The sequence below is a fragment of the Pithys albifrons genome, chromosome 6 (assembly GCF_047495875.1).
Source record: "Pithys albifrons albifrons isolate INPA30051 chromosome 6, PitAlb_v1, whole genome shotgun sequence".
NCBI classification, from domain to species: domain Eukaryota; kingdom Metazoa; phylum Chordata; class Aves; order Passeriformes; family Thamnophilidae; genus Pithys; species Pithys albifrons.
The window spans coordinates 7,513,782-7,527,426 of NC_092463.1; the positions used below are offsets into that span (position 1 = coordinate 7,513,782).

Consider the following 13,645-nt stretch of genomic DNA (forward strand, 5'->3'; position numbering starts at 1 on the left):
GAGGCTCACCAGGGAGATCTTAAGAGATGAGCTGGATAGTCCTGGAGTAAATTTCTCTCACCAGGAGCCAGGGAACAAAAAGGAATTTCTCCAAAGCAGACTTGCTGGTGGAATCAGCCTTTGCTCAGGGCTGTGCTGTAAGTCTGCCCAGGTTCAAAGTGCTCAGCTGCTATCTGGCCTTTTGTTAAACAAGAATATTTGCCCTAAAGGTAAGGGTCAAAAATAAATCTGTCAAGCTTGGAAGATTTATGGTATATGCCTTTAAGCACACCTATTGGTGTCCTTCTCATCCTTCCCATCTTTTCTCTCTGGCTTCTGCTTTCACGTCTAAGAAGCGATCCCCGAGTGAGCCAGAGCTGAGGGCAGCGTTCTCTGCTGGTTTAATAGTGCTCTCCTTGCACTCAGGTCCCAGACATCACGGGAAGAGCCAGGTGCTCTGGGACAGGAGTGGAGGTGGCTCCCCCCAACCCCAGTGCAGGAGCTGGTCAAACACCAGCAGCCTTAGCCCAGTGCCTCTGATGGTTTCATCTGCAGTGTGTGTGGTCATGTAAACAACAAGGAAATGTTTTCTCTCCATCCAAACCTTTTGCATTCTCAAAGGCCGTGATAAATTGCCAAGCAGAGCAGAGTGTTGGGCACAAAGGAATTGTATCCAAACTAATTTATTTTTCTTGTGAGCATTCAAGCTTCAGCTGGCTGTAAGAGCCATTATTTGCTGCTCAGAGCTACTTAGTGCTTTGTTGTTTGGATTCTGTTTCAAACACAGACCCTTGGGCACTTCTAGACTCCTTCTGCTGTAACTTTTTAACAGGCTGGATGTGAGAAAACTGTGCTGACTAAAATGACCACATTTAAAAAAAAAGCCTCTTTTGCTCCACAATAGAGAAACATGTATCTGAGTGTGACAAGTAAAAAGATCTTTCCTAGTTTTATCGAACAATTATTTCAGCAAGAGCAGAGTGATGGTGAGAATTATGCCCTAAAGGCTTCTTATGTTTGACATCCATGACTGGAAAAGCATTACCTGTTCAGTCTTGAATAATGACATCTAAAACTGTTGTGCATCCACAGAGGTGTTTTATGGCATGCTCAATTAAAGGATAAAGATTACAACATGAATAATAATAATTTTAAGATGGCAAAGGTGTTTCAGTAATGCAGAAATACAGCAGTATGTAGTCTGTTCAGGCTCTCTGGACAATGCTGTGCAGAGTTGAAGGAAAAGTACCTTTTGGGGCTCAATGTATCTTTCTGGCCCCCTTACTTAGTTTGCTGTGTTTGTCTCAGTTAATACAATCAGGTCATTTGGAAAACAGCAAGGATTCTGCCTAGGGTTATTCCTTGAACCCAGACATGACCTGAAGTAGTGAGAAACATTATCATAGTGCAAGTTAGAATTCATTTCCAATTTATGGTCAAAATTCTCATTTTCAGTAAAACAGCTGTAAATCCAGTGGAATTTAATGAATTCAGAAAAGACTCTCCAGGTACCAGTAGTGGGCTGGAGCTTGCTCCCAGCTGTAGAGCCTGTGTTGAAGACTCTGATGCCTCTTGCTCAGGAAACAGCTGTGAATCCTTAATAACCTGTAAAAAATTCTGTTTAGTCTCCTTATGGCAGTCTCTCATCCCTGTAAAGATTTTTGCTTCTATATTCCTTAAAGCTGTTCATTTCTGCAAGTCCCACAAGCCCCATTGTGACCATTTATGGCTCATCTCTTTGTTCAGGTACCCATGTAACCACTGAATGTTGCCACTGGGTGATATTCAACTGCTTGCAGCTTGTTGACTTCTGGGAATATTTTCCTTCACCTGCTTTTGTATTTACTACAAGCTGTGTCTGTTTTGGATTTGTTTGTTTGCTTTATTCTGATTTTGGTTTAAGTCCACAGCAAAACCAATTCTTCTTCATAAGTTCACTGAAACCAGTAACACCATTTAATAGGAGTTCCAGTTCACTGTTGTCAGAAAAAATACTAATTTGTGTTTGTTATTCTAGTGTTATTCAAGCAAGTCTCTGTATTCTTCATTAAAGATACCAAAAATTGATTTAAAAAATGGAAATATAGTGAACATTGTCATTTTATTAATATTTGTAGTTGGTAGCATTGTATGGAGCTACCTTTTCCTTAAGAAATATTTAGACAAGCCTTTTTTTTTTTTTCCTGTCACTCAATTACATTGACTTTGGGAGTAGTGATGGGTACAGTGTAAGAGACCAGACTGTCATGGCTCTGGAGAAGAATCCTGTAGCATAGATCAGACAAAAGGTTTTTGCCAGACCCTTTAAAACAGTCTATCAAAATTGCAGCTCTACAGGAGGGAGTAAGTAAAGTAGTGTAACGACAGGTACCTGTATGCTGTGTTTCTGTGTTTCATGCTGTGATCATACAGTCACTAAAATACACATACTGTACTAGGAGTTGTCTTACAGTGCAGTAAGCTGATATGACAGTCACTTTGTGTTGTCAAAATTAATAAGAATTTGTTTATGACATATGTAAGATTTGGACTTTAAATGTACGTTAAAATTGTCCGGACTATTAACGAGGAGATTGAGTTTAGACAGAGAAATCAAAGCTGGACAGTCCCTTTTTGCATGGCAGTGGTGTCCTGGCCTCTCAGCCTGTCTATCTGCACAGCTCATCCTGCAAGTCTGTCTTCTAAAGCTAAATAAGCTTTTCCTGGCTCACAAATTGCTCTTTTTCCCCATCCTCTACGGCATTTGGAAAGGGCATGTCTGAAATGTAGCTGCACATGTTTCCTTCCACTCAAGGTTTCTTTTGCCCATGGCAGGATCTGCAGCGAGACATAGAGCAGCACACAGCAGGGGTGGAATCCGTGTTTAATATCTGTGAAGTCCTGCTCCATGACTCTGATGCCTGTGCTAATGAGACAGAGTGTGACTCCATCCAGCAGACTACCAGGAGCTTGGACAGACGGTGGAGAAACATTTGTGCCATGTCTATGGAACGGCGAATGAAGTAAGTCTCTTTTCCTTGCCTCTCCAAAAGAAACCTGTGGTAGAATTTTGTAGAAATTCTGTAGCTTTTGCCACAAGCTGAATTTTCAAAAGGAAAAAAATAATCCAAAATTAATAGTTGGCTTGTGATAAAACCTTTCCATTTTCACTCTCAGAATTGAGGAGACCTGGCGTCTGTGGCAGAGGTTTTTGGACGACTATTCTCGCTTTGAAGATTGGCTAAAATCATCCGAAACGATAGCAGCAAGGCCTAATTCTTCAGAGGTTTTGTACACACATGCAAAGGAGGAGCTGAAGAAATTTGAGGTGAATTTTTTAACTTCTTTTTTATGCTCAGCAGCAGGCTGAATGATCAGGCTGCTGAATACTTCCTGTCTGTGTGAAATGCCTGGCTTACTGGAGAACACTAATTTGGCATTGGTGAAGTATGTATGTATGGCCAGACTTCACGAACGAAGATTTGGGCAGGGCTCTCCCCACGTGGGTGTGCCCTTCCAGCCTGCACAGTGGATTTTTTAGGTGAGGTACAGCGTGCGCAGAACTGGCCCCACTGTTTAACTCCTAAGGGTCCATTTGCCACGGCTGAGCGAGCTTGGACAGTGACAGGGAAGTCCTTGGCACTGTCACAGCACTCGGTACTGACCGGGGCTGACCCTGCTGAGCATCTGAGATGTGACGGGATGGGGTGGCAGAGAGGCTTTAACTGCCCAGGGGATGGTCCCCACTGAGATTCAAACTCGGGACCTTGGGATTCAGAGTCCAGAGTGCTCTCCTTTAGACCACAGGACCGCCCTGCATTGATGATATAGAGAACATAAATAATTTGACCTGTTTGTGACTGCTGGATGTCTGACTGATCTATTTGTCTCCAGAGGTTTTTTTTAACATGGAGAACCCAATACTGTGAACTGACAAGATCCTCCTTATAAGTTAAAGATTTGCTTTTTATAGGCAGAGATCTTTGTTGGTTGATATTTATTTTCTTTCTTTCTTTTCGTAATGAGCTACACCTGAGCAGATGATTTAAAATATGGGATCCTCCTCTGAGTATAACCTGCAGTTGGAAGGTCTGTTTTTAAGGGGAGGTCATCATCTCTCTTGGTGGATAGTATCATCAGCATCTTTTCTCTTACCAGCAAGGGAGTGAGTGCATTGCTTTGCCTTGCAGGCATTCCAGCGGCAGATCCACGAGCGCCTGACGCAGCTGGAGCTGATCAATAAGCAGTACCGGCGCCTGGCGCGTGAGAACCGCACCGACGCCGCCAGCAAGCTCAAGCAGATGGTGCACGAGGGGAACCAGCGCTGGGATAACCTCCAGAAACGAGTCGCCTCCATTCTGAGGAGACTCAAGGTAGTTGCACAGTGCAGGAAGAGAGTGAGGAGCACTTGGAGGTTTCTGTAGGAATTACCCAAGAGCAAAGCATATCCCGGAGCAACTGTCTTGTGTTGGTTTGTGCCTTGAGCTACCAGTGTGGGAGAGCAGCTCTGGATAGGCCACCAAGTGCATGGCATAAACCTGTCCTTGGTAGATGGGCTCTTGGTGGCCAAAGAAAAGCATAAAGAAAGAATGGGTGCAAATTTTGGATGGTCAGTTGCCAGTCTCACTGCTCCTGCCACGCTTTTCTCTTATCCAGTCTTGTAATGTGTTCTTGCACTTGCGCCTTTCCATAGACAAGAGGCAGAGAGACAAAAGGGCTTATACAGTTTGGAGTTTGCAACTCAGGTCTCCTTCATGCCAAGTTGTGATTCACCCACAAGGCTTTAAATACAGAGCTGAGATGGAGAGGCACAGCTCCTGCTGTACTGCCTGCCAGACAAGGAATGTTGTCCAAGGGTGTATTTGTGACACTTCAAAGAAGTATCCTGCTTGTCAATTAAACTGATCTCTGGGCAAATTTCTGTGCTGTGCCCTGGGGGGAACTTGTCACAGCCTGATTTTTAAATATAGCAGTGCTGCAAGCAACTGACTGGGAAAACTGTGAGGTCCCAGAAGTCAGTGGATGAGGCTGTGAGAGCAATGATGGTGTTTCATCTGTGCAGTTGTGAGTTTTTGTGTTTGGGATGCTTTATGATCCCCTTCCTGAACTGTAGATCCACCCAGGAGAACAAGCAAGCTGCATGTCTTTTGGCAGTTTCTGTGGGGGATGGCAGCAGGGAATGTTCCTCCTGGTTACCACACCAACTGGTGTATTAATTACACTGGCACGGTCATCCATGATCTAGTTTCTCCATTGTAAAATCAGTAAAAACTGGGTTTAATCTCATCATTAGAGATGGGGTTTACTTCCCTTCTTTATCTCTGTTTTAAATCTAGAACAAATTAGATATCAAGTCTGAGTCCAGGTAACTGCTACACTGGTATAATGATGTGGGAGAAGGCCTACAGTGTGAAATCAAGACTATAACTTTGTAGAAGCATCTTGCACTGCTGAAGTTTAATTCGCTCTTTCATACCAATAGTGTACTAACATAGGACACTGTTCTAGCATTACTACAGGAAGGGGACAGGTTTTAAATATGACATGCTGCCATTTGTGCCCTGAAGGCCTTCAAGGTGAACAGGAGTTTTGAAACAAAACTCTGGTTTCAGAAGAGTCCTGTGACCATCTTTTTTAGTGGCTGAAGTCTTATAACACTGGCTTCTTTGTTCCCATGCAGCACTTCACCAATAGGAGAGATGAATTTGAGGGGACAAGGGAAAGCATCCTTGTTTGGCTTACAGAGATGGACCTCCAGCTGACGAACGTGGAGCACTTCTCAGAAAGTAACTTTGATGACAAAATGCGACAGTTAAATGTACGTATCCATACAGAGCAGTTGTTTAATATAGCCCAGCTGACCCTGTTGGGCTTCCCTCTCTTGACAGAATCATGTACCTTTCTGGAACTTCACAACAGCCACCAGATCTCTGTAGGGCTGTATTTGTTTTAAGACACCAGTAAATTGTTAAGACATATTGTCTGAATCAAGATTAAATTGTATAGTATTTGGCTCAGTGTTCAAGCTCAATTCTGTCCTGCCATTTTCTTCTGACATTGCATGTCAGTGACAGTGATATCTGGCCTGCAAAGCTGCAGATGCTGGTTAACAGTAAAAGCTACATTCCTAAGTTCAGATGGGTTTTTTCTTGTGAGAATTTTTTTGAATTGGCATCCTCTGAGCACTCTGTTTGTAGCTGGGATTTTCAACAGAAGTAAGATGGCAGCAATGTGAATGATTCTAAAGAATATACTAGTTCCTTTCTACCTGTTCATAGGCTAATTTCTCTGTCCTCCCTGCATTGTTAATTGTTTTGGGATGTAGGTTTATTGTTGAGTAGGCTGGAGTCCCAAGCAGCCAAAAAAACTGCTTTACTACTGAGACAAAGATCGTGTGTACCCAACAGAAAAGTAGTCTCCGATTAGCTAAACTCTTGTGTCTTGATCCTCTGCAGGCTAAGACTGCAGTCACAGTGATGTACACGTGAGTGGAAAATGCCACTTCATTTGGAACTGTAATTCTGCTAATAAAACAAACCTTTGGACTTCTTGAGTAAAAAGATATTTGCCAAATTAAATTAGACAACAGTGTCAATATTGTCTTTCACTGCAGTGAGCCAGAAGAGAGGGACAAACCTTAGGCTAGAAAGGGCCCATGCAGAAGTAATTATTTTTCTTGTGTGTTCCAAATAGGGTTTCCAGCAGGAAATAACGCTGAATACCAATAAGATTGATCAGCTAATCGTTTTTGGGGAGCAGCTGATTCAGAAGAGCGAGCCTTTGGATGCCACCCTGATTGAAGATGAATTGGAAGAGCTTCACCGATACTGTCAGGAGGTGTTTGGGCGAGTTGCCCGGTTCCATCAAAGACTGACCTCAAGGGATCCTGTAAGAATCAACTATTGTTTTGATTCTTGGATGAGATTTAGGTGTTTGAATTGCAATGCTCATTGCTTATCCATAGCACCTTGGCTGAATGGTTTGAGCTCAAAGGGGTCAGGAGCTCTGTAGTGGATGTGCCAGCTTTGCTAAATCTTTGTTGCCAGTCTTGTCTCCTCTTACTTGTCCTGCTGGGGCTTCATCTGCAGAACTGGGATAATAGCATGGAAGTAGTTCACATGGTTCATATTTATGTAGTAGTGGCTTGAGGGATTCAAAAGCTTTTTTGGTGTTTTTAGTATCACTTTGTTTATTTTAATTTCAATAATGTGCTTAAAATATCTCTTTATGTATTTGTGAGGCTCCAACTGTCCACTTTGTTCTGAGAGCCCTGAATAGGGAACAGCATGCACTTTGCTTTCCCCTGGGAACATTCAGATGATTCTCAGTTTGCTTTGGCTCAGGAAGAAGGAATATCTATTAGAAAGGCAGGTGAAGGAAGTAACATGTACAACTGCAAGTAGCTATTCAGTTGTGCCTGAGCATCATTTCCTTGCTGACCTTTGAAGTCCTTTTGGAATTGAGTACCCCTCCCTGCAAACTAAAGAGAGATGTTATGGTTGAGTGTCTTGAAAGAAGAGAGGTAGCTGCTGATGAGGAAAGTTTTGGGAAAAGAGGAGGAGACAGAAATGATGCCTTCCTTTAATTTTAGGCACATGGTCTTTGATTGCTGCAGCTGACCACAAAACTCCCTGGTAGTACTGTGTGGCTCAATCATTGGCTCATTAAGTGGTGTAGGTCTCTTGTAAATCTTAGTAATGTGCAATAATTGTTACTTATTTGTAGGGATTGGATGATGAAAAAGATAACTCTGAAAATGAGACAGATCAAGAAGACTCCAGAGAAATCCAGAATGATCCCTGGCACAAGAAGGCCATCAGCGAGGGGCCCTCATCGACACAGTCCCTTTGCCACCTTGTGCCTCCCACTCAAGGTCATGAGAGATCAGGCTGTGAAACCCCTGTCAGTGTTGACTCCATCCCACTCGAGTGGGATCACACAGGTGATGTGGGAGGTTCTTCCTCTCATGAAGATGATGAAGAAGCAACATATTACAGTGCTCTGTCAGGTGAGAACCAATGTCCAGCAGTTTGGTTTGACAGGGACAACTGCAGGATGTCCCTGTGTGGGAAGGGAGGGGAATTGAAATCTTGCTCCCACATGTTTGGTTGGTTTTCAAGTACCATTAATAGATGTGAGCAGTCTCATCTCTTAGATCTCTTGATGAAGGGAATGGTGTTGTCTAAACCAAGCTTTTATCTTCATCAACATTAGGTTTTTAGAGACTTTACTTTTTAAGAATGCTTGAAAATAGTACCAACCACTTATTTTGTTCTTTGTCTTTGCTGTCCCTCATTGTTTCAGTTGTTTTTAATAGTTGAAAAATATTGAATAGTGAGGAAAATGACATTATTCTTTTTTCAGATGTAGAAATCACTGAAAACCCTGAGGCATATCTTAAAATGACCACAAAAACTTTGAAAGCATCTTCTGGTAGGCACCTGCTAGTGCATGTGTCTGAACATGGCAACCTCCCTGTGCTGCACGCTATAATCCTCAACCTCTCTCATATGTAATGTCTGACTTCCTGCCTTGTGTGGACACCATGTCTCATCCTGTCATGGTGTTCTTATGCTGCAGTATCCACATGTACATTACAAAGCAGTCCAGAACATACCATTTAGGTTTTGCCTGGTAAATGCCAAGGTGGTTAATGTGCATTTCATTGTATTGATCCAAAGTCTTCTGGTACTCTCTCGGTGGTTTTCTCTGGGTAGTATCACTTTTTTGGTTGTTTCTAATTTTGGTTGCATAATTACTGAGGGCAGTAGCTCCAACTCTGCAAGTATTTTTTGTGGTGCATGACAGAACCATGTTTGTCCTGTCCCTTAAATCCAGAACAACTGTTTCTCGAAGTCAAGACATGTCTGTATTTGTCCCTACTGACATGTGTTGCAGATGTGTGACGGTATTGTTGGGATGCAAACTTTCCAAAAACCATGGTGCAGTCTTTTTCTTTAGTTTTTTGACTACTCATACCTATATTCAAGCATTTTCCAGAAGAAAACAGAATGTCCCATAACTGCATGGCTCTCATCTCATTACCTTTGAAACACTGTTGATGTTTTGCAAATGTGCATGCTTTGCAAGGAAAGCTGCAAAACTGTCATTTTTATGCCATAACTTGATGCCATTTTATTCAAAGCGCTTTTCTAACTTTAAACAAAGCAACAGCTTCCTCATGGATGTGGGATTTTGCACTCATGGTGTATGGTTTTGGTTTTATTTGTTTCAGGAAAGTCTGCTTCAGAAGCTCATCCTTGGCATTCTCCAGGTAGCCCAGTCTGCAGGAAACACAGATATAACCAGGCAGAGATGGTTGGAAATGTGTTGTCTGGTCCAGAGACAAGTACTCCCTATAAGCCAGATTATGTGAGTTGGAGACTGTGGGCACTAAATCTGTTCTACAGAGTCTGTTGTTCTGTGTAAACCATCCTCTTCCCTTCTCCAGCATCAAGATAAAAATTAGTTTGTGGGGGGAATATGCATTTCATGCAAACTTAGACATTTTTTCTGATGGCTCAGGCAACCAGTGAGAGTTTCTATCCATGTGCTAGAACAGCTGCTTTAAAGCCATTCAGAGCAATCATGTTGGGCTCCTGGTCAGGGTCAGTGTCTAGAGGAACTTCCTTCCTCTGTTGTCATAGGACAAGTCTAGGAGAATGTAACCCCCACAGAGGAGAGGGTGTGAATACCCTGACATACCTCTCTTTCCTAAGGAGGCAGATTTGAAGGATCATTTTCTAGCATGAAACCCACCATTTAATCTGCTTCTAGGCAATGAAAAACATTCCAGAATGGCTTATTGCTCATTGGTACCTCAGCCTTGGTGGCTGTTTGCCAGACATGGCTTTGCCAGCAGCTGCCAGGCTCAGTGGATCTGAACTAATTATTAGCACTCTTCCAGACAGGATAGTGCTGGTATCTGGCTGCTTTTGTCATCACTAATCCAGCCTTAGAGCCTTAGAGTCAATATTGCCAAGACCAGAATCCAGCAAAGAGCATCAGCAAATGTATATTGTCTGGTACATGTAGTGCAAAATCAATTAATTTGCCACGTCCAGTCTTGCAGTAATTAGCACCACTTTTGGAGTGTGTTTGTTTACTGGAATGGCACAGAGAACCAGTATAAACTGTCAGTAAAGACACAGAAGCCCAGTGGTAAATCTGACATGCAAGAGCTCAGCAGCAGCCCAGCCAACCCCAAAGTAATACCATATAAATTAATCTTTGACAACTTGTTAACCTACAGGGCTAACCCACCAAAATGTCATTCCAGGTGAAGCAGCTCAGCTCTGCAAGCAGCACCAGCAGCAGCAAAGAGAAAATTCCATCTGCTCATATGAGTGATGAAGAATCCCAAGATGACCAAGAGCTGATGAATATAGCAGCAGCAGAGAAGCAGTCAGGTACAGGAGTGTCTTTGGGGCTGCAGTGTTTGTCCTGTGACTCTGAGGGCACAAATGCAACACATTTGCCTTGGGAACAAGATTTAAACCACTATAATCTAAATTAATGTATTTTGCCAAGTTTCACTGAGCTGCCTTCTTACCCCATTCTGTCCAACCTGGATGTGCTGTTCTAAGCGTTTTACATTTTCTGTCAGAATTAAGACTTTTGTCTCATAATAAATTCTGCCTCTTTGCTAGTTGTAATGAATGGTAACAATTTCACTTTTGTGTGATGCTGAATACTTCAGAGACTTTTAATCAGATTTCAAACCAAAGAAGTGTGTGTCTATCTAAAATAAGATTATGTTCAGCCATTGGTACTCCATATTACAAGATGCTACAGCTCCCATTTGCAGAAATGTTTTGTCAAAGTTGGTCATGTATTCTGGTCTTCACTGTGGTTCTTATGTCCAAATAGACCAACAAGCTGGTTCTTAACGTTTTAGGACCTCATTCCTGGTTTCAGGTGCTTGAGATAGTAGTAACACATTGTACTGCAATCACAAAAGTGAAATTGTGATGGGAAGGCTGCAGCTTTATGCACCAGCTTTCTTAGTTTATGTCTCTGGTCTCACAAATACTCCAGGGTTGTGTCCCATACATGGGATGAGTAGGAAAAGCTCTGAAAAGGGCTTAAATGTGCTTTCAGAAATAGTATTAGTGGTTGTACACGTGGCATCGCCATGTCCTTTACCACTGAATTAATGTAACATAGAACCATAGACTTACTTGAGTTGGAAGAGACCTTAAATATAATTAAATCACCCTCTCTGCCATGGCAGGGACACCCCCCACTAGACCAGGTTGCTCAAAGCCCCTTATAACCTGGCCTTCAACACTTCCAGGGATGGGGCATCCACAGCTTCTCTGGGCAACCTTTTCAAATGCCTCATCACCTCACAGTAAAAAATGTTTTCCTAACTTCTATTCTAAACCTGCCCTCTGCCAGTTTTAAGCCACTTTGTCCTATCACTCCATGCCTTTGCCAGAAGTCCCTCTCCAGCTCACTTGTAGCCCCTTTAGGCACTGGAAGGGCCTCTAAAGTCTCCCCAGAGCTTTCTTTTTTTCATGCTGAACAGCCCCAACTCTTTCAGCCTGTCCTTGTAGGAGAGGTGCTCCAGCCCTGTGAGCATAGTCATGGCCATCCTCTGGACTTGCTCCGTGTAGGCATAAAACACAAACCCCAGTCCTAACTGCTGAATCATATTTGTGCTGTGAGGAATTTTGGTGACCACCAAATCACAGCTGGGCTCCTGGGATTCCATCTCCTTAGGCTTGCTCTGTTTTTCCAAGTGAGTTAATGTGACTAAAATCTTCTGTAGTGTTGCTATGTGTATAACTTGACCATAACACGGAACTTACAGACTGCAGAATCTCAAGAAAAAAATGTCAGGGTAACAGTAATACATGACAGCCATTATTTGGCCTCGAGTAGTTTGGAGAATAATTTACTTGTAAAACTTCTTGCATCAATTTTACACACTCAGCACAATATTGAAGATTTACATGTATCTTATTGTATGCTTTGCAGGCATTATTGATAGGTGGGAGCTCATCCAAGCCCAAGACCTCAGAAATAAACTTAGGATGAAACAGAAGTTGCAGCAGTGGCAGCAGCTGGACTCAGATCTCAGCGACATCTCTGCTTGGCTTGATAAAACTGAGGAAGAGCTGGAAGAGCTGCAAAAAGGGAAAATTCCAACAAGCATGCAGGCATTGGAACAAAGGGTCAAGAAATTGAAAGTAAGTTATGGCATCCTGAGAAGTGGGATTTCAAGATGCTGATGCTCTTTTTCACTGTGTTTGTGCTCCTGGGATCTGTTGGGCAGCACAGATACCAATGGCAATGTGAAAGTGCCACAGGGGAGCTCAACTGCTCTCAGCTGACAGGACAAAAGAGGGTGGTTAGGCAAGGTGCTTCTGTCTTCTTAGGCAGAGGTTTGCAGACAGTAGGCCTGGGCACAGCAGGCAGACAGGCTGAAATAAAACCCTCTCCCTTTGTTTTCTTGCAGTCATATTAACATCTTTTCCATGTGCCGTTTCCCTCTTTGCAAACCAGAAGCAGATTGAAAATTAGCCAGGTCAACAGACTGCAAAGTCTAGACTGATTTATTTTTTAGTCGAATTAAAGGTGTAGCTCCAGTGGGGAGGCTGAGAAAGATCTGCTCTAAAGCTGTGGTTTTTAGCAATATGGTGTTTGCAAAAAAATCATGGTTCTAAATAGCACATTTGCCCAATAGTTGAAAGATTGATCCTTTCAAAATGTGCGGGTTTTTTGTAAGGCAAATCCAGATTTCTCATTGAATAGAATGTATTAGTTAAAAGCAAGGAACAAAATTAAATTCAGTCTCTGCTAATCTTCAGCCAAGTAACAGAACAGTTAGAGAAACAATAACATGAACATTTGTCAGCATGTCATATTATGTTGCCTTCTATGACTCAGCTTCCATAAGCTAGGCCTGTGTCAGGTCTGTAAGTTGTACCAGCAGGTTACCAGGGCACAATGTAAGTGCTGGGTCCCTGGGACACAGGTAACAAAATGCCTCAGGCTGAACTTGGAGAGACTGAGTGTTCCTGACACCTGTGGAAGTGCAAAATCCTGGTGTGCTCACCCTTCTGCCAGTACCCTCATATGAGAGTCACCCAAATCCTGAGGCTACTGGTGAGGCTGGCATCACACTTGGGATTATACTCACAAACAAGACACTCTGCAGGACAGAGGGGGAATTTCTTAGGCATGATGAGGGTATGCTTAAAGCCTGCATGTCCTGAAGTAGTCCTTAGGCCAGGGAGAATAACTGCACTCCAGTAAGATTGACTCTGATTCCATCAGCCAGTCTGGCTCAGGCACCAAGTGTAGGAAAGGTTTGGTGTTGCCTCTTGGGCGGAGGGAGGTGCTTCCCTTCAGCCTGGAGTGGGGTGTCTGACCTCTCCAAGCAGCAGAGCTTCACTTCTCTTCTGCATCTGCTTAGGAGGAGTCCAGCTGGCTGTAAATCCCCTTTTCAGACAGCTTGGCTTTATAGGGGTGTCTAAAAGAGCAAGAGGTGAATTTCCTGAGTTATCAGGACAACCCAATTGCCCTTGGCAAGGATAAGGCCAGCCTGCCTGCAGACTGGCTTACTGGTGTTTGGAGGTCTGTGATGGACCATTTGCTTTGTCTGATATTAAAAAACACTTTTTTGCTTGGGAAAGGGAGACAGGATTCTTCGTTGGGTGAAATGTAATTTAAACCAGCA

General features: G+C 43.0%; 1 protein-coding gene across 4 annotated transcripts in view; it reads left to right on the plus strand.

Annotated features, from left to right (window-relative positions):
- The window catches only part of SYNE2 (spectrin repeat containing nuclear envelope protein 2), a 181,876-nt gene that overhangs the window by 162,995 nt on the left and 5,236 nt on the right, over positions 1 to 13,645 (plus strand). For 3 of the 4 annotated variants that reach the window (XM_071557344.1, XM_071557347.1, XM_071557345.1), the window contains 10 exons: positions 2,794 to 2,981; positions 3,136 to 3,286; positions 4,149 to 4,331; positions 5,639 to 5,776; positions 6,652 to 6,846; positions 7,684 to 7,966; positions 8,323 to 8,391; positions 9,194 to 9,330; positions 10,238 to 10,367; positions 11,941 to 12,152. In XM_071557344.1, coding sequence (XP_071413445.1) covers positions 2,794 to 2,981; positions 3,136 to 3,286; positions 4,149 to 4,331; positions 5,639 to 5,776; positions 6,652 to 6,846; positions 7,684 to 7,966; positions 8,323 to 8,391; positions 9,194 to 9,330; positions 10,238 to 10,367; positions 11,941 to 12,152 — 1,686 coding nt within the window. The remainder of the gene's footprint in view (positions 1 to 2,793; positions 2,982 to 3,135; positions 3,287 to 4,148; positions 4,332 to 5,638; positions 5,777 to 6,651; positions 6,847 to 7,683; positions 7,967 to 8,322; positions 8,392 to 9,193; positions 9,331 to 10,237; positions 10,368 to 11,940; positions 12,153 to 13,645) is intronic. The other variant, XM_071557346.1, reaches the window with a different exon arrangement.